At 46.6% G+C, this 20,310-nt stretch overlaps 1 protein-coding gene across 1 annotated transcript in view; it reads left to right on the forward strand.

Annotated features, from left to right (window-relative positions):
- Positions 1-20,310, forward strand: part of LOC144607516 (uncharacterized) — an 88,479-nt gene that overhangs the window by 51,966 nt on the left and 16,203 nt on the right. Inside the window, exons 13-21 of the mRNA XM_078424412.1 lie at positions 5,725-5,775; positions 6,741-6,830; positions 9,332-9,367; positions 10,274-10,336; positions 11,584-11,691; positions 14,163-14,210; positions 15,851-15,931; positions 16,022-16,063; positions 19,130-19,175. Of these exons, the coding sequence (XP_078280538.1) occupies positions 5,725-5,775; positions 6,741-6,830; positions 9,332-9,367; positions 10,274-10,336; positions 11,584-11,691; positions 14,163-14,210; positions 15,851-15,931; positions 16,022-16,063; positions 19,130-19,175 (565 nt within the window). The remainder of the gene's footprint in view (positions 1-5,724; positions 5,776-6,740; positions 6,831-9,331; positions 9,368-10,273; positions 10,337-11,583; positions 11,692-14,162; positions 14,211-15,850; positions 15,932-16,021; positions 16,064-19,129; positions 19,176-20,310) is intronic.

Consider the following 20,310-nt stretch of genomic DNA (forward strand, 5'->3'; position numbering starts at 1 on the left):
GGGGGAGTGGACGTGGACTACAGGAGACCCCAGTGGCTGTGCCTATTGCAAATAGGTATACCCTCTTGGGAACTGTCGGGGCAGAAGACGTTTGCAGTCCGAGTGGCGGACCTGTTGGCAAGGATACTCGACAGGGGAGACCGAAGTCAGGAAGAGCCGTAGTGGTCGGTGACTCCATCGTCCGAGGGACGGATAGAATATTCTGTGGCAGCAGGAGGGACTTGAGGATGGTCTGTTGCCTCCCTGGTGCCAGGGTTCAACACATCACGGACCGGCTTCAGAAAATCCTAGTGAGGGAAGGCGATCAACCTGAAGTCATTGTGCATGTGGGCACGAATGACGTCGGGCGGAAGAGGAAGGAGGTGCTACAGCGGGAGTTTAGAGAGTTGGGAAAAACACTGAGAAGTAGGACGTCGAAGGTGGTTATCTCTGGACTGCTACCGGTACCTCGTGCTGGTGAGGCCAGGAACAGAGAGATAGAGGGTATGAATATATGGCTGAGGGGCTGGTGCAGAGAGCAGGGATTTAGATTTCTGGACCACTGGGATCTCTTCTGGGCTAGGGGTGACTTGTACAAAAGGGACGGGTTACATCTTAACAGCAGGGGGACAAACATTCTGGCAGGCAGGTTTGCTAGTGCGACACCTGTGGCTTTAAACTAAGTAGTGGGGGGAGGGGTTGACAAATTGTGAATATGAAGATGAGGTAAAAAAAGGGAATACAGGAGATATTGCAAAAGACTCTCGGAAGAATGGGAACAGAAGTTCTAGAGGGGAAAAGAAATTAAGGGCAGGGCCAATTGTGACCGATGTGAGAGGGGAGGTGAATACAGAAGTTAAAGTGTTGTACTTAAATGCGCGTAGTATAAAAAATAAAGTGGATGAGCTTGAGGCTCAGTTAGTCATGGGCAAGTATGATGTTGTAGGGATCACTGAGACATGGCTACAAGAGGACCAGGGCTGGGAACTGAATATTCAGGGGTACACAACGTATAGAAAAGACAGACAGGTGGGCAGAGGGGGTGGGGTTGCTCTGATGGTAAGGAATGATATTCATTCCCTTGCAAGGGGTGACATAGAATCAGGAGATGTTGAATCAGTATGGATAGAAATGAGAAATTGTAAGGGTAAAAAGACCCTAATGGGAGTTATCTATAGGCCCCCAAACAGTAGCCTCGACATAGGGTGCAAGTTGAATCAGGAGATAAAATTGGCGTGTCACAAATGTAATGCTACGGTGGTTATGGGAGATTTCAACATGCAGGTAGACTGGGAAAATCAGGTTGGAAATGGACCCCAGGAAAGAGAGTTTGTAGAGTGCCTTCGAGATGGATTCTTAGAACAGCTTGTACTGGAGCCTACCAGGGAGAAGGCAATTCTGGATTTAGTGTTGTGTAATGATCCTGATCTGATAAGGGGACTAGAGGTAAAAGAGCCATTAGGAGGCAGTGATCACAACATGATAAGTTTTACTCTGCAAATGGAAAGGCAGAAGGGAAAATCGGAAGTGTCGGTATTACAGTATAGCAAAGGGGATTACGGAGGCATGAGGCAGGAGCTGGCCAAAATTGACTGGAAGGAGGCCCTAGCAGGGAAGACGGTAGAACAGCAATGGCAGGTATTCCTGGGAATAATGCAGAGGTTGCAGGATCAATTTATTCCAAAGAGGCGGAAAGACTCTAAGGGGAGTAAGAGACACCTGTGGCTGACGAGGGAAGTCAGGGACAGCATAAAAATTAAGGAGAGGAAGTATAACATAGCAAAGAAGAGTGGGAAGACAAAGGATTGGGACTCTTTTAAAGAGCAACAAAAGTTAACTAAAAAGGCAATACGGGGAGAAAAGATGAGGTACGAGGGTAAACTAGCCAATAATATAAAGGAGGATAGCAAAAGTTTTTTTAGGTACGTGAAGAGGAAAAAAATAGTCAAGGCAAATGTGGGTCCCTTGAAGACAGAAACAGGGGAATTTATTATGGGGAACAAAGAAATGGCAGACGAGTTAAACCGTTACTTTGGATCTGTCTTCACTGAGGAAGATACACACAATCTCCCAAATGTTCTAGGGGTCGGAGAACCTAGGGTGATGGAGGAACTGAAGGAAATCCACATTAGGCAGGAAATGGTTTTGGGTAGACTGATGGGACTGAAGGCTGATAAATCCCCAGGGCCTGATGGTCTGCATCCCAGGGTACTTAAGGAGGTGGCTCTAGAAATAGTGGAAGCATTGGAGATCATTTTTCAATGTTCTATAGATTCAGGATCAGTTCCGGTGGATTGGAGGATAGCAAATGTTACCCCACTTTTTAAGAAAGGAGGGAGAGAGAAAACGGGTAATTATAGACCAGTTAGTCTGACATCAGTGGTGGGGAAGATGCTGGAGTCAATTATAAAAGACGAAATTGCTGAGCATTTGGATAGCAGTAACGGGATCATTCCGAGTCAGCATGGATTTACGAGGGGGAAATCATGCTTGACAAATCTACTGGAATTTTTTGAGGATGTAACTAGGAAAATTGACAAGGGAGAGTCAGTGGATGTGGTGTACCTCGACTTTCAGAAAGCCTTCGACAAGGTCCCACACAGGAGATTAGTGGGCAAAATTAGGGCACATGGTATTGGGGGTAGGGTACTGACATGGATAGAAAATTGGTTGACAGACAGAAAGCAAAGAGTGGGGATAAATGGGTCCCTTTCGGAATGGGAGGCAGTGACCAGTGGGGTACCGCAAGGTTCGGTGCTGGGCCCCCAGCTATTTACGATATACATTAATGACTTAGACGAAGGGATTAAAAGTGCCATTAGCAAATTTGCAGATGATACTAAGCTGGGGGGTAGTGTGAATTGTGAGGAAGATGCAATAAGGCTGCAGGGTGACTTGGACAGGTTGTGTGAGTGGGCGGATACATGGCAGATGCAGTTTAATGTAGATAAGTGTGAGGTTATTCACTTTGGAAGTAAGAATAGAAAGGCAGATTATTATCTGAATGGTGTCAAGTTAGGAGGAGGGGGAGTTCAACGAGATCTGGGTGTCCTAGTGCATCAGTCAATGAAAGGAAGCATGCAGGTACAGCAGGCAGTGAAGAAAGCCAATGGAATGTTGGCCTTCGTAACAAGAGGAGTTGAGTATAGGAGCAAAGAGGTCCTTCTACAGTTGTACCGGGCCCTGGTGAGACCGCACCTGGAGTACTGTGTGCAGTTTTGGTCTCCAAATTTGAGGAAGGATATTCTTGCTATGGAGGGCGTGCAGCGTAGGTTCACTAGGTTAATTCCCGGAATGGCGGGACTGTCGTATGTTGAAAGGCTGGAGCGATTGGGCTTGTATACACTGGAATTTAGAAGGATGAGGGGGGATCTTATTGAAACATATAAGATAATTAGGGGATTGGACACATTAGAGGCAGGAAACATGTTCCCAATGTTGGGGGAGTCCAGAACAAGGGGCCACAGTTTAAGAATAAGGGGTAGGCCATTTAGAACGGAGATGAGGAAGAACTTTTTCAGTCAGAGAGTGGTGAAGGTGTGGAATTCTCTGCCTCAGAAGGCAGTGGAGGCCAGTTCGTTGGATGCTTTCAAGAGAGAGCTGGATAGAGCTCTTAAGGATAGCGGAGTGAGGGGGTATGGGGAGAAGGCAGGAACGGGGTACTGATTGAGAGTGATCAGCCATGATCGCATTGAATGGCGGTGCTGGCTCGAAGGGCTGAATAGCCTACTCCTGCACCTATTGTCTATTGTCTATTGTGAGAACAAGTTGATAATTAGCAGAATATCCGGGAAGTGGGGTGTGGTGTGGGGCAGGGGAGGGAGGTGGGCAGTGTTGTGGGGAGGGGACGATACTGTGCTGTGGTGTTGGGGAGAGAATGGGGGTTAGGTACAGGCGTAGGAAGGAACTGCAGATGCTGGTTTACACCGAAGATAGACACAAAATGCTGGAGTAACTCAGCGGGTCAGGCAGCATCTCTGGAGAAAAGCAACAGGTGACGTTTCGGGTTGAGACCCTTCTTCAGACTGAGAGAAGGGCCTCGACCCGAAACGTTACCTATGCCTTTTTCCCAGAGATGCTGACTGACCCGCTGAGTTACTCCAGCATTTTGTGTCTATCTTACGTTTGTTGCCTCAAAAAGACAGCCAGCTTCAGCAGAGACCCACACCACCCTGGCCACGCTCACATCTCACTCCCACTATCAGGAAGATTGTATAGGAGCCTAAAAACTGTAGCGTCCAGGTTCAGGAGCAACTTCTTCCCTTCAATCATCAGGCTATTACACACGACAACCTCCGAATAAGCTCCACACCACACAGACCTTGGCACATTGTTTTTACACTATTATTGTTTGTTTGTTTATCCACCCACTCACTCACCCACCCACCCATCCACCCACCCATCCACCCACCCACCCACCCACTCACTCACCCACCCACCCATCCACCCACCCACCCACTCACTCACCCACCCACCCATCCACCCACCCACCCACCCACCCACTCACTCACCCACCCACTCACCCGCTCACCCACCCACCCACCCGCCCACCCACCCACCATCCACTCGCCCACCCACCAACCCACCCACCCACTCACCCATCCACTCACTCACTCACTCACTCACTCACTCACTCACTCACTCACTCACTCACTCACTCACTCACTCACTCACTCACTCACTCACTCACTCACTCACTCACTCACTCACTCACTCACTCACTCACTCACTCACTCACCCACCCACTCACTCACTCTCCCACCCACCCGTCCACCCACCCACCCATCCACCCACCCACCAACTCACTCACCCACCCACCCACCCACCCACTCACCCTCCCACCCACTCACCCACCCACTTACTCACCCACCCACCTACCTACTCACCCATCTACCCACCCACTCACCCACCCTCCCTCGCCCACTCACCCACCCACTCACTCATCCACCCACCCACTCACCCACCCACCAATTCACTCACCCACTCACCCACCCACCCACTCCCTCACACATCCACTCGCCCACCCACCCACCCACTCACCCACCCACCCATCCACCCACCCACCAACTCACTCACCCACCCACCCACCCACTCACCCACCCACCCATCCACCCATCCACCCACCCACTCCCTCACCCACCCACCCACCCAGCCACTCACCCACCCGCCCACCCACTCACCCATTCACCCACCAACCCACCAACCCACCCACCCACTCACCCACTCACCCACCAACCCACCCACCCATCCACCCACCCACCCACCCACTCCCTCACCCACCCACCCAGCCACCCACCCACTCACCCACCCGCCCACCCACTCACCCATTCACCCACCAACCCACCAACCCACCCACCCACTCACCCACTCACCCACTCACCCACCAACCCACCAACCCACCCACCCACTCACCCACCCACCCACTCACCCACCCACCCACTCACCCACCAACCCACCAACCCACCCACCCACTTACCCACCCACCCACTGACCCACTATCTACCGTATTTCTTTGTTTATTAGGGTGTTTCCATATCTGTTGTGCCGCTGCAAGTAAGTATTTCATTGTTGTGTTCTGGAACATATAACAATGAGACACTGTGAACTCTCTGCATGGTGTAGTCCTCTGCCTCGGTAGTGCGGTGCCTGGTACAATAACCCATTCAGTCTCTGCGCAACACTCCGAGGGCCCAATGGTTGCCACAACACTTGATACTAACGTAACTGTTGTTTCCACTTGTCCAGGGTGAGGCAGGATATCAAGGATACCCAGGAGTTGGCGTTCTCGGAGACAAGGTATGGTTGAATATTGGTTATGCATGGCAGCAATGGAGATATTGTAGCATCTTCCTACAGTGCGGCATCTTTACTGCATTTATTGCCATTCCCTCCGTTATCAAATGACTGAAAGGTTCTCCCATAACCCAGGGTGTGGTCCCAATCTTCCAACCTACCTCGTTGCGAACATGGGACTTTTTCTCTGGAACTGCAATGTTACAACATTACAAAAGTATATTCTGCACTCTTGATATTTTGCTCTTTGCACTACCCATTGCACTTGGGTTTGGTTTGATTGGATCACGTTCAGTATTACCTGATTTGATTGAATAGCATACAAAAAAAATGGTTTTCATTGTATTTAGGTGTGTGTGACAATAATAATCTAATACCAATAACAATACGTGGAAGATATTACACAATGGCCGCAGGGGAGGTGTTATGATGGGGGACTTTCCTCCCTGATCTGAACAAAGTGAGGGGATTTCACAGTGCCGCCAAGGCAGGTGGTGGGCAGCTGGGACTAGTGTCGATGGGGCATCTTGGTCGGTGTGGGCAAGTTGGGCTGAAGGGCCTGTTTCCACGCTGCACGACTCCATGTCTGAAGAGTTTTGTAGCAAATATGAAGTGCGCCCATTCCTGTAAGGTGGGAGGCACAGCAGGTAGCTCACCATAAACGCCCACAAATATCCACCACTCTGCCTGAGGGATTTGGGCCAGAACATGGGAAGAGATCTCTGTGATTCCTTGAAGCCAAGCCATCTCTTCCATCCGCCTGGAGAGTGCATGGGATGTCACTTTGTTTGGAGAAGCAGCACCTCCAACCCCCAGATCAGAGTGTTTCAGCTAAATGTTGTACCTCAAAATCTCCAGAGACCCCAGCTCGAACCCAGAACCTCCTGGTTAGAAGGCGGGAGGGAGTGCAGCGCAGCTCGGATGCCAATTGCAATAGACCAAGGACCACTGTATTTTTGCTTTGTTAGGGTGAAAAAGGTGACTTAGGTCTTCCAGGACCTCAAGGACCAGCTGCAACATGTGCGGATGATTCAGAGTACCCCTACCAAAACCACAAGGTAGGTGATTACAAGGGATGCTTTACGATAACACAGAATTTGCTTTATTCTGTTTACAGCAAATTGATATCATATAAAGGAACTGCAGATCAGCCTTCATCAGTCAGAGTATCGAGTATAGAAGTTGGGAGGTCATGCTGCAGTTGCATAAGACGTTGGTGAAGCCGCACTTAGAGTATTGTGTTCAGTTCTGGGCACCATGTTGTAGGAAGGACGTTGTCAAGCTGGAAAGGGTTCAGAGAAGATTTACGAGAAGGTTGCCAGAACTAGAGGGTCTGAGCTATAGGGAGAGGTTGAGTAGGCTGGGTCTCTATTCCATGGAGTGCAGGGGGTGATCGTATCGAGGTGTATAAAACCATGAGAGGAATATATCCGGTAGATGCACAGAGTCTCTTGCCCAGAGAAAGCGAATCGAGGACCAGAGGACAGAGGTTTAAGGTGAAGGGGAAAATATTTAGATTTAGATTTAGATTTAGAGATACAGCGCAGAAACAGGCCCTTCGGCCCACCAGGTCCGCGCCGCCTAGCGATCCCCGCACATTAACACTATCCTACACCCACTCGGGACAATTTTTACATTTGCCCAGCCAATTAACCTACAAACCTGTACGTCTTTGGAGTGTGGGAGGAAACCGAAGATCTCGGAGAAAACCCACGCAGGTCACGGGGAGAACATACAAACTCCGTACAGTACAGCACCCGTAGTCAGGATCGAACCCGAGTCTCCGGCGCTGCATTCGCTGTGAGGCAGCAACTCTACCGCTGCGCCACCGTGCCACCATGCCTATTTAATAGGAATCCGATAGATAACTTTTTCACACAAAGGGTGCTGGGCGTATGGAGGTAGTTGAGGCAGGGACATGGGACATCGAGATCTTCGGTTTCCTCCCACACTCCAAAGACATACAAGTTTGTAGGTTAATTGGTATAAATGAAAATTGTCCCTAGTGTGTGTAGGATAGTATTAGTGTGCGGGGATCCATGGTCGGTGCGGACTCGGTGGGCCGAAGGGCCTGTTTCCACGCTGTATTTCTAAACTGAACTAAACTAAAAATTCACTCCTTTGTGATGCCAATTCAGGGCCTCGTTGGCACTGCCCTGAACAATGGGGTCGCAAACTGCCCCGTATTAGCTGGGACATCCCGTATTTTGGGCCAAATTAGTTTGCCCCGTAGGGGACCGTCCTTGTCCTGTATTAGTAGGGTTGCCAACTTCCTCACACCCAAATAAGGGACAAAGGGCGACCTCACCGTCCCGCGCCCCACGTGACTTCACCCAGCCAGCGGGCCACATGCTCCCGCTCCACCAATGGCGGCCGCCATTGGTGGAGCGGGAGCACGTGGCCGCTGGCTGGGTGAGGTCATGTGGGGCACGGGGCGGTGACATCACCTTGTCCCTTATTTAGGGGTGGGGAAGTTGGCAACCCTACTGCACAATACTCCCCCTGTTAAGTAACTGTAGCACCCAGAAACAGCTCAGCACCTCACTGGCCGTTATCACCGTAAGTGGTCAGATTCTTTTGCTCAACGCTTTAAAGGACAGTCTGAACAGGATTGTGTATGGTCAGTGCCAACTTGGCACCATGGAAACCTCTACAAAGTAAATCGTTAGCTTTGTCCTCACTGGTGATCGTGGAGGTCATTGGCAGCAATGGGACTGCCACTGCGTGGGGATGATGGTGCCAACTGCCGATACGGTAACTATCTGGTAACAGAGGGCTGCAGGTACGGTAACTAGAGGGCACCAGCTCCCATTTCTATTGAGATGAATCGCTGGTTCCCCAGCAAGAATTTAGAAGGAGCAGAGGTCTCGAATATTCTCTCATGAACCATATAACCATATAACCATATAACAACTACAGCACGGAAACAGGCCCGTTCGGCCCTACCAGTCCACGCCGACCACTCTCTCTGACCTAGTCTCTTCTACCTGCTCTCAGACCATAACCCTCCAATCCCCTCTTATCCATATACCTATCCAATTTACTCTTAAATAATAAAATCGAGCCTGCCTCCACCACTTCCACCGGAAGCCCATTCCATACAGCCACCACCCTCTGAGTAAAGAAGTTACCCCTCATGTTACCCCTAAACTTTTGTCCCTCAATTCTGAAGCTATGTCCCCTTGTTGGAATCTTCCCCACTCTCAAAGGGAAAAGCCTACCCACGTCAACTCTGTCCGTCCCTCTTAAAAATTTTAAAACCTCTATCAAGTCTCCCCTCAACCTTCTACGCTCCAAAGAATAAAGACCCAACCTGTTCAACCTCTCTCTGTAGCTTAAGTGCTGAAACCCAGGCAACATTCTAGTAAATCTCCTCTGTACCCTCTCCATTTTGTCGACATCCTTCCTATAATTTGGCGACCAGCACTGCACACCATACTCCAGATTCGGCCTCACCAATGCCCTGTACAATTTTAACATTACATCCCAACTTCTATATACGATGCTCTGATTTATAAAGGCAACGACTTTCTAATTGTATCTTCATGTTTGGTTAAAGGGTGAAAAAGGTGACGCCGGTCTTCGAGGTGAACAGGTAAATGTCAAGTTTTTATTCTCAGGATTTTGGCTTGTTCTTTTAACAGATGGGTATACGTCGTTTGGCACGGACTCAGTGGGCCAAAGGGGCCTGTTTCCAAGCTGTGTCTCTAAAGTAAACTAACCTAAACTAAATGAGTGGCACGGTGGCGCAGCGGTAGAGTTGCTGCCTTACAGCACCAGTGGTTGGGTTCGATCTCGACCACGTGAGTTTTCTCCGAGATCTTCAGTTTGCTCCCACACTCCAAAGGAAATACTGGTTTGTAGGTTGTTTGGCTTGGTACAAATGTAAAATTGTCCCTAGTGTGTGTAGGATAGTGTTAATGTGCGGGGATCGCTGGTCGGTGCGGATTCGATGGGCCGAAGGGCCTGTTTCCAAGCTGTATCTCTAAACTAAACTAAACTAAACTCTTATCCTTTGTCTCACTGAGCACACATAAACATGCCATTAAAAAAAAAGTTAAAAGTACAGCAGAAATTTAGCATCCTTGGCAAGTACTATTAATGTTAGATCTTCACATCCCGAGATTGTTTTGCATCACAAAGAGTTTCAAACATCTGCAATCATTAGAGTGTAGAAAAGTTTCAGAAGTTCCTTCCTAAAACGCTGGCTCTAATTTTTTGAACATTATACTCTAGTTCTCAATAACACAAACACTAAAATAGCTTCTCTCCGTCTCCCCAGTCTGTTCCCCTTCATTTCTGTGGAGTGTCAGCCAGTTTCTGAATCCCTGGAGATCACCTCTAGTTTATGTCATGCCTGACGATTCAGAAGCTGAGGAAGGGTCTCGCCCCGAAACGTCACCTATTCTTTCTCTGCACAGATGCTGCCTGTCCCGCTGAGTTACTCCAACGTTTTGTGCCTATCTTTGATTCATAACCTTGCTTTGCCTCTCATGTTCAGGGATACTCAGGAGCCCCCGGTTCTCCAGGTTTCCCAGGCATAACAGGACCACAAGGAGAGCCGGTCAGTATAACCAAGTTACAAAGAATTGTTCATTCAACTTTGGCGCTTTGATTTATGGATTCATCTAACAATCTTTGTTCAAAACTAACTCAGTGAAAAACTGGTGTGGTCTTGGCCTGTGCCATGATTTACAACACTGGAACAACAGGGGGCGCAGCGGTAGAGTTGCTGCCTCACAGCGCCAGAGACCCGGGTTCGATCCTGACTACGGGTGCTATCTGTACGGAGTTGATACAGTATATCGGGGGGGGGGGGGGGGGGGAGGGGGAGAGTTAAATCTAACTCTCTCTTGAAAACATCCAGTGAATTGGCCTCCACTGCCTTCTGCGGCAGAGAATTCCACAGATTCACAACTCTGGGTGAAAAGTTTTTCCTCATCTCAGTCCTAAATGGCCTACTCCTTGTTCTTAAACTGTGACTCCTAGTTCTGGACTCCCCCAATATCGGGAACATTTTTCCTGCATGTTTCTATAAGATCCCCTCTCATCCTTCAAAATTCCCATGAATATAAGCCCAGTCAACCCATTCTTTCATCATACGTCAGTCCCGCCATCCCGGGTATCAACCTGGTGAACCTACGCTGCACTACCACTATAGCAATAATGTCCTTCCTCAAATTAGGAGTATTATTTCAAAGTAATATTTCTTGGAACTTTTCAGGGCTATTACTTGAATATTATATAATGATTCATGCATCATTATTGAGGTAAGAGTGTAGGCGGTGTTGTTAGTAAATAGTGCAGTGCGTGAGTCACCACTGCTGTTCTTAGCGGTTCGCTGATCTGAACAATGGCTTTAATAGTGTAGGAAGCAACTGCAGATGTTGGTTTATACACCAATGACAGACACAAAGTCAACGGGTCAGGCAGCCCCTGTGGAGAAAAGGAATAAGTGACGTTTCCAGTCGAGACCCTTCTTCGGACTGAGAGTCAGGGGAGAGAGAGACTCTCCAGAGAGAAACTCTCCAGAGATTACCCTCTTCCATGACTCTCAGTCTGAAGAAGGGTCTCAACTGGAAACGTCACCTATTCCTTTTCTCCACATCTGCCGCCTGACCCGCTGAGTTACTCCATGTCTATTTGAGTCTACCACAGGGTTTTATAGGGTGGGCCAGTGGGGCACTGGGGATGGGTTTATGGAGGTATGAGGCTGGCTGTGCATTAAAGTTTGTGAAGCACTGGGTCTACTGTTCATTACGTGCTGTGACTGTTCCTTTGTTCTATATTTTTCCATGAGCTGTGATACAGGGCGTCTGTGAGCTGGAATGTGAGTCTAAGCCTGGACCCCAGGGCCCTCCCGGACTCCCTGGTCCTCCCGGCCCAGCCGACCAGAGGCTCAGCCCTCCCTACGACCAGGTAAATGTCAGCAGCAGGAACATTGCCCTCCAGCAGCTCCAGCCTCTCTGCGTTCAGGAGTTCATCAGTGATAGGAGCAGAATTAGGCCATTCGGCCTATCAAGTCTACTCCACCGTTCAATCATCTCTGATCTATCTCTCCGTCTCAACCTGATTCTGCTGCCTTCTCCCCATAACACCTGATACCTGTACTAATCAACAATATTTATCTCTGCCTTAATCTACTCCCTAGCGTTTGAGACCCTCTGAGGGGGCGCTGTGAACTGTTTATGTATGTGCTGTAATGTTTGTGTGCCGTTGTATGTTCGTTTTCTTAGTACCTGAACTGATGTACAGCACTTTGGTCAACGTGGGTTGTTTTTAAATGTGCTATACAAATAAAATTGACTTGACTTGACTTGACTTAAACATATCCATTGACTTGGCCTCCACAGCCTTCTGTGGCAATGAATTCCACAGATTCACCACCCTCCGAATGAAGATATTCCTCCTCATCTTCTTCCAAGAGGAACGTCCTTTAATTCTGAGGCTATGGCCTCTGGTCCTAGACTCTCCCACTAGTGGAAACATCCTCTCCACATCCACTCTATCCAGTCCTTTCACTATTCAGTGAGTTTCAATGAAGTCCCCCTCGTCCTTCTAAACTCCAGCGCGTAGAAGCCCAGTGCACTCAAACGCTCATCAATTAAAATCCGGCCTGACTGATGGCATGACAGTCTGCTCAACTTTTGTAAAGTTTTGTGGATCTACCTGATCTATGCCTGGGTTGAAAGGTTATGACTATTTACCCACCTCATCATCTGTGCCTCTCATAATTTTATTTACTCCTATCAGGACTCCCCCTCAACCTCTGATGCTCCAGAGAAAACAATTGGTCAGTCCAACCTCTCCTTATCTGTAATACTCTCCAAAGCAGGCGGCATTCTGTTGAACCTCGTCTGCACCCTCTCCAAAGCCTCCACATCCTTCCCGTAATGGGGCGACCAGAACTGCACTCAGTGCTCCAAATATGGCCTGGCCAAAGTCCTGTAAAGCTGAAGCAGGCTTTCCTGAAACTTACAATTCTGAGAACATGATGTGAAATTGAAAGCAGAGAGACACAAAATGGAAAGATATAGAATGTAAAATAGCGTTTATCATGACAAAATGGCCTTGAACACACAAGTCAGGTATCAGAGGATTTAATTTCTGGTCACCACTGCATGTTGTAAGTGAAAGTATCTACGTTGGTCCACTCATTAACTGTGGTCCATTGAAGACAGAGAAGACTACAGATAGCAACAGATGTACACATAACACATGTGAGCAGAGACAAAACTAGGAGTGTGAAAACACACACGTCCAGATTTGGGGACAGTTTCTTCCCAGCTGTTATCTGGCAACTGAATCATCCTACCACAACCAGAGAGCAGTGCTGACCTATTGTCTCCCTCTTTGATGACCCTCGGATATCCTTGATCGTATGTTGCTGGCTTTACCTAGTACTAACCGTTATTCCCTTATCATGTACCTGCGCACCATAAACGGATCGATTGTAATCATGCATTGTATTTCTGATAACCGGTTAGCACGCAACGATAAGCTTTTCACTGTACCTCAGCACACGTGACAATAAACTAATCTGAGCTGTTCCCTCGAACTTTCTTGGCAGCCCATATGCAATGACATAAAAGACCAAACATGATTCCTGAAGGAGTCTTGACCCTGAACGTTTTATAAATATAAATCAGGACACTCATTAAATTGCTCATGGGACAGAAACATAATTAACTAGCAGCTTTAATAGAATGGAGGTAAAATTAATGGATTTGTAAAATATTGACAATACTTTCCCTTTAGCTTTTGGCGCAGATCCTGAATACACTGAAGGGAGAAATTAGCATTCCTGGAAGACCAGTAAAAGATCCATCAACATACAATTGATTTCAACAATGTCGTTTTTTCTTATGTTTTTGTTCCTCTTTTGCAAAACCTTAAGTCTCCCCAATCATTCAACTTTTTCTGGCCATATTATAAGCCATTTTCTTGGCTTTAAAAGTAGCTTTAACTTTTATCTATAGCCATTAGCTTTGGCTGGTCCACTTTTACTTATGGACTTTATTCCTTAAAAGCCGATGGACTGACCCTTTCAAGCACAAGGACTGGCCACTATGGGCCGAATGGCCTTGTCCTGTACCATATGATTATGGCCAAACTACGGAATGCTTTGAGCTCATTTGGGGGTTAAAAACAACGAGCAAAGTTTTGCTTTGGAAGACCTTGTCTGTGGGTCCATTCGAGTCACATTAATTTCCGCACCATAAATAGTTGGCCACAAGAATTTAAAAGCTTTGGAGGAGTTAAAATGGTGGTGATGCTTTTTCCGAATGAAAAGTTGTGAGGTGTTGAAAAGAGAAATGGGAAGTCAATAGTTGGTTGAATTCCAAGATCTTGTGTGTTCAAAATGTGATTGTTTCTTTTTGTACAAACAGGGCCTTCCAGGACTGAAAGGGGAGAAGGGAGAGCCTTGTTCTAACAGTGTAAGTCACATCATAAAAATACTATGGGAACAGATTGACTTGAATTGAATTGAATACATTTTATTAGCTAAGTATGTATACATACAAGAATTTTACCTTGGTGCTTTGCTCGCAAGGACGACAACACGATATACAGTAGACAATTAAAAATAAACCATTATAATTTAAACGTGTGAAGAATAAAATAAAATACCGGAGCATGAGATAGAGTAAGAGGATCATATTGACATATTGATTGCGAATAATTTTAGTTTCGTTTGGAGACAGTGCGGAAACAGGTCCATCGGCCCAACGAGTCCACGCCAACCAGCAGTCCCCGCACGTCAATACCATCCTACACACACGAGGGACAATTTACAATTGTACCAAAGCCAATTAGCCTATAAACCTGCACGTCTTTGGAGTGTGGGAGGAAGCTGGAGGTCCCAGACAAAACCCAGGCAGGTCACAGGGAGAACGTACAAACTCCATACAGACGGCACCCGTGGTCAGGATTGAACCCGGATCTCTGGCGCTGTAAGGCGGCACCTCGACCATTGTGCTGCCTTTAACCCGCAACCTAAGCACATTCCAAGCAATTTATACATTTCTTCTTTGCTCCAAATTCCAAGTCTTTCAATCTTGGCTTTGAAATTACTGAGGGAGATAATTCCTAAGATTCACTACCTTCGGAGTGAAAGCTTTCCCTCCCGACCTTGGTCTAAACGTCCCTTGAGATCGTGCTCCCTAGTTCCAGACCTTGCTGCTAAGGGAAACAATATCTCAGCACTCGCCTTGCTGAGTCTCCTCAGCGTTCTAGCCTTCAAACACACTGACCCTCGTTTTTCTAATTCCCAGAGAATACAGGAAACTCGGTGACAAGAAAAGAACTAAAGAATTTCAAAGCTCTGTTCGGAATGAAGACAAAATAATTCAGACTTTAAGGTTTTGCAGGCACAGGCATCTTGCACGCATGCACAAGTGCTCATAGACTACACACGCACACAACGCAAAAAATACACAAGGGAAATTTAATGCCTTTGAAGCTATAGTATTAAAACGTTTGTCATCTGTAGATAGACACAAAATGCTGGAGTAACTCAGCGGGACAGGCAGCATCTGTGGAATGAAGGAATGGGTGACGTTTCGGGTCGAGACCTTTCATCAGACCCAAAAAATCACCCATTCCTTCTTTCCAGAGATGCTGCCCGTCCCGCTGAGTTACAAATGTTTGGCTCTATATATCGTAATCTCCAAAGATAGACAAAAAATGCTGTAGTAACTCAGCGGGACGGGCTGCATTTCTGGATAGAAAGAATGGGTGACGTTCGAGGTCCAGACCCTTCTACTGTAATCTCCATGTATCCATCATTGCCAGTGACAGGCACATGGGCAGGGAAGGTTTAGTGGGATATTGGCCCAACATGGGCAGATGGAACTAGTGTAGATGAGACAGAATGGTCGGCAAGGGCAAGTTGGGCTGAAGGGCCTGTTTTCATCCTGAACGACTATGACCCTATCTTGTACGTACTCTTCATGTTCGAAGTTGCTAAAAATTTAGAGTCTTAACTTGGCCATGAAGGCACAATGTTAAAGTTCAAAAATTAAGCTTGTTTGCTTCAACGCGCTAACACATCTTTTTCTTTCCATGTTTTGTTCAGGGTCTTCCGGGAATGCCAGGCTATCCTGGTATGCCAGGACCTCCGGGCCCGCCAGGAGTTCCGGGAGCATTTTACTACAATGTAGGTCCATTCAATCACCAAATAATTTCCAAGCAGAATTGTTTCGCTGTTTCACTTAAATTTGTTTGGTTTTTTTGGTCTTTTTTGCAGAGAATTTTCCCGGTTCCACCAAGGCCTCACTGTAAAATGCCCGCAAGTATTGTTTATTTATTTTTTTATTTTTTATTTACCTCACACAGATACAAAATGCTGGTGTAACTCAGTGGGACAGGCAACATCGCTGGAGAGAAGGAATGGGTGATGTTTCGGGCCGAGACATCTTCTTCAGTCTCGACCCGAAACGTCACCCATTCCTTCGCTCGAGAGATGCTGCCTGTCCCGCTGAGTTACTCCAGCAATTTGTGTCTTGGTTCTTGGTCCTCCAAAATATTCCAAATTGAATTTAAACTGATCTATCTTTGGTTTAAACCACATCTGCAGTTCCTTCACACACTTGTGCTCACGCTGGGCAATCTTTTCCTCCTAGAGTGTCCCTGCTTCTAAAACTCACATTCATGGTCGAATCTGCTATCATCTTCTGTCCATTTCTTGGTGGTTCACCAGCGATAGGTTTCTGATTTAGAACATCGAACCTATAGCACGGGAAAAGGCCCTTGGGCCCACAATGTCCCAAACACGATATCAAGTTAAACAGACTTGCTCTGCCTCTACATGATCCATATCCCTCTATTCCCTGCATTTCCATGTGCCTATCTGAAATCCTCTTCACATCCGCCTCCTCCTCCACCACCACCCCTGGCAATGTGTTCCAGTCCCCCACTACTCTCTGTGTAAAAAAAACCCCATTAAACTTTCCCCACCTCACCTTATAGTTACGCCATCTAGTGTCGGACATTTCCACCCTGGGGAAAAAGATCTGGTTGTCTACCCGATCTATGCCTCTCATAATTTTATATACTTCTACCAAGTCTTCCCATCAACTTCCGACGTTCCAGAGAAAACAATCCAAGCCTATCCAATCTCTCCCTGTTGCTGAAACCCTATAATCCAGGCAGCATTCTGGTAAACCTCCGCTGCCCCCTCTCCAAAGCCGCCACATCTTTCCTATAATGGGGTGACCAGAACTGCGTGCAATACTCCAAATGCGGCCTAACCAATGTCCCATGGAGTTGCTTCGTGAGGGTAAGTACTTTGACTAACTAGACCAACATCAGACCAACGAGACTCCTGAAATGAAGTGAACCATTTGGTGATGAACCATCAATGTCAACAGGAGCTGGAGAGATGAGGCAAATCAACACACATCCTCGCACAATCCCAATGTTCCTTTCAATACCAGATTACTTTTAGAAACATAGAAACATAGAAAATAGGTGCAACAGTAGGCCATTCGGCCCTTCGAGCCAGCCCCACCATTCAAAATGTCCTGGCTGATCATCCAGAATCAGTACCCTGTTCCTGCTTTCTCCCCGTATCCCTTGATTCCACTAGCCCTCTCATATCCAACTCTCTCTTGAATACATCCAGTGAATTGGCCTCCACTGCCTTCTGCGGCAGAGAATTCCACAGATTCACAACTCTCTGGCTGAAAAAGGTTTTTCTCATCTCAGTCCTAAATGGCCTACCCCTTATTCAGGGCATTGAAGGGCAGTCGTCAGTATTATGCAAGTAAATGGGACGTGTGCTTGATGCAGTACAACAGGCAGCAACTAAATGAAAGTGAACACCATGGAGGTAAACAGTGAGCTGAAGCTGCAAGGACATCTGGTTTTAGCTCTTACCCTTGGATCCCATTTCAGACACAAGATTCCAAAGATTTGACGATTAACAATTGCCTGGGGTTGCCAGTGTCAGGGGTTATGGGGGGAAGGCAGGAGAATGGGGTTGAGAGAAAAAGATGGATGATCCATGATTGAATGGCAGAGTAGATGATGGGCCAAATGTCCTAATTCTGTTCCTAGAACTTACGAACTTATGAATCCTGGTCATTGACCATGGCAACTAATTTGCTCACATTTTTATAATAAATCAGTTTGGGTTTGGTGAGAACTATCTCACTTTTTTTTATAATAAATCAGTTTGGGTTTGGTGAGAACTATCAAAGCATGCTTATCCATGAGTCAGAATATTGTACATATGAACACCACCCTGCTTAAACTTATACTGTGTGCTAACTTACACTAAGTACTAAACATTAGTACCGTGTTAAGACTGGGCTGCAATAATGGAGGTGATTTTGTTTCTGCCATTTCAAGTGGATATTAAACATAATGCTTTTCCAGAGGAAGTTATCACTGTACCCTGGCCAGCATACTTTCTCTCAAGATTCTTCCCTGAGCAAATAATAAACTGTGCATTGATTTTGTGTCCTGCACAGACTAAACATTGCACTTAATAGTTCATGATGGAAGTGCAAAAGTGGAGGTCTGTTTTCTCTCGTTCCTTAGATTACTTATTATTCAATGTAAGGTGACGTGGAATTAGATTGCATCTAGTGCTGTTCACAACTAGAGCTTTTCACAAACCAATCCATGACAGCACTGCCCAAGGCTGCAAGAAATTGCAGAGTTGTAAATATAGCCAAGTCCATCACACGGATTGACTTCCTACCAATGAATCCATCTACACTTCACACTGCCTCCGAAAAGTAGCCAACATAATCAAAGATTTGTCCCAACCCAGTCATTCCTTCTTCTCCCTGCTCCCATCCGGCACAAGATACAGAAGCTTGAAAGTGTGCACGACCAGACTCAGGAATAGCTTCTTCCCCCACTGTTATCAGGCTTCTGAAGGGTCCTTCCATAAGCTAGGGTGCTGTCCGATTCACCTCTACCCCAATGTGGATATTGGGCTTTGTGTATGGTACTGATGCACTACAATGCTGAGAACTATATTCTGCACTCTTCCATTTCCCCTTCTCCTTTGCTCCACCTAGTGTACTTGAGTTTGACTTGATTACATTTCTGTATGGTATATCTGACCTGATTGGATAGCATACAAAGCCACATCTGCACCTCGGTACACGTGACAATAATAAACCTAAACCTGAGATCCCAATAAAGGCCTGATATCTGCATGACCAGATACCCATCAGAACCAGAGCCAAGGGTGGATTAGCAATACAGGAATCTCAGTGATTCAAGGCCCAGGGAGATTATACTGTACTTTCTTCCTCATGGTCTAGATTTCACCATCCATCGTCATCGTGTCACTCATGTTATTGTCACCTTTCATAATCTGATGTGTTTCTTCCACCAGGTGAATCACGAAAAACAAAATGACTTTCCAAGCATCGGGAGCCCAGGTACTTTTCCCTGTTGCAACCAAAGCCCCCAAATAAATCAGATTACAGATTTTACATGCCACATACATTTTATCCCCAAGAATTTTACCATAGTTTAACCTACAATTTTAGCACCTTCAATAACCAGACTTATTTCCAATTTGAATCCAGGCAATATCCTCATACATCTTCTCAGCCCACTTTCCAGCTCAACAACATCTTTCCTATAACAGGGTGACCAAAACTGAACATAATACTCCTTAGATAGACAAAAAAATGCTGGAGTAACTCAGCGGGACAGGCAATATCTCTGGAGAGAAGGAACGGGTGACATTTCGGGTCAAGACCCTTCTTCAGACTCTTCTTCATTCCTTCGCTCCAGAGATGCCGCCTGTCCCGCTGAGTTACTCCAGCATTTTGTGTCTATCTTCGGTTTAAACCAGCATCTGCAGCTCTTCCCTACATTAAACTCCTTAGCACTATTTAGTACAACTGTAACATAACATCCCAACTTCTATACTCAATGGCCTGATTGATGAAGATCAAGGTACCATAAACCTTCTTGACCACCCTATCTATCCGTGATGCCACTTTCAAGGAACAATCACCTGCATTCTTAGATTCCTCTGCTCTACAATACGCCCCAAGCCCCTGCCATTCACTGCATAGATCCTGCCCTGGTTTGACTTCCAAAAAGGCAACACCTCCCACTTATCTGCAATAAACTCAATTAACCATTCCTCAGCCCACTTTCCCAATTGATCAAGATCTTGCTGAAACTTTTGATAACCATCTCCGCTGTCTACAATACTGCCCACTTTAGTGTCATCTGCAAATTTGCAACACTAGTCACAGCAGTCCAGACCGAAAAACAACCTTCCACCATCACCTTCTGCATCCCTTCCATGAAGCCAATCTCTATCCAGTCAATCAGCTCTCTCTGAATCCTTTGCAATCTAATCTTCCAGAGAAGCTTACCTCAAAATAACAAACACATAATGTTTGAATTCTAGCAAATGCCATCGGAAAGTAATAGGCACAGCAGTGAAAAAAATCACTTTTGCGGCCATATTTCCCATTTGGCCAAGTAACATGATGGAAATATTCATGTATTGATAACTTTAAATATGGTGCTAATAACAGTTCTTAATGAAAT

Source organism: Rhinoraja longicauda, chromosome 29 (assembly GCF_053455715.1).
Source record: "Rhinoraja longicauda isolate Sanriku21f chromosome 29, sRhiLon1.1, whole genome shotgun sequence".
In the NCBI taxonomy this organism is placed as follows: Eukaryota; Metazoa; Chordata; class Chondrichthyes; order Rajiformes; family Arhynchobatidae; genus Rhinoraja; species Rhinoraja longicauda.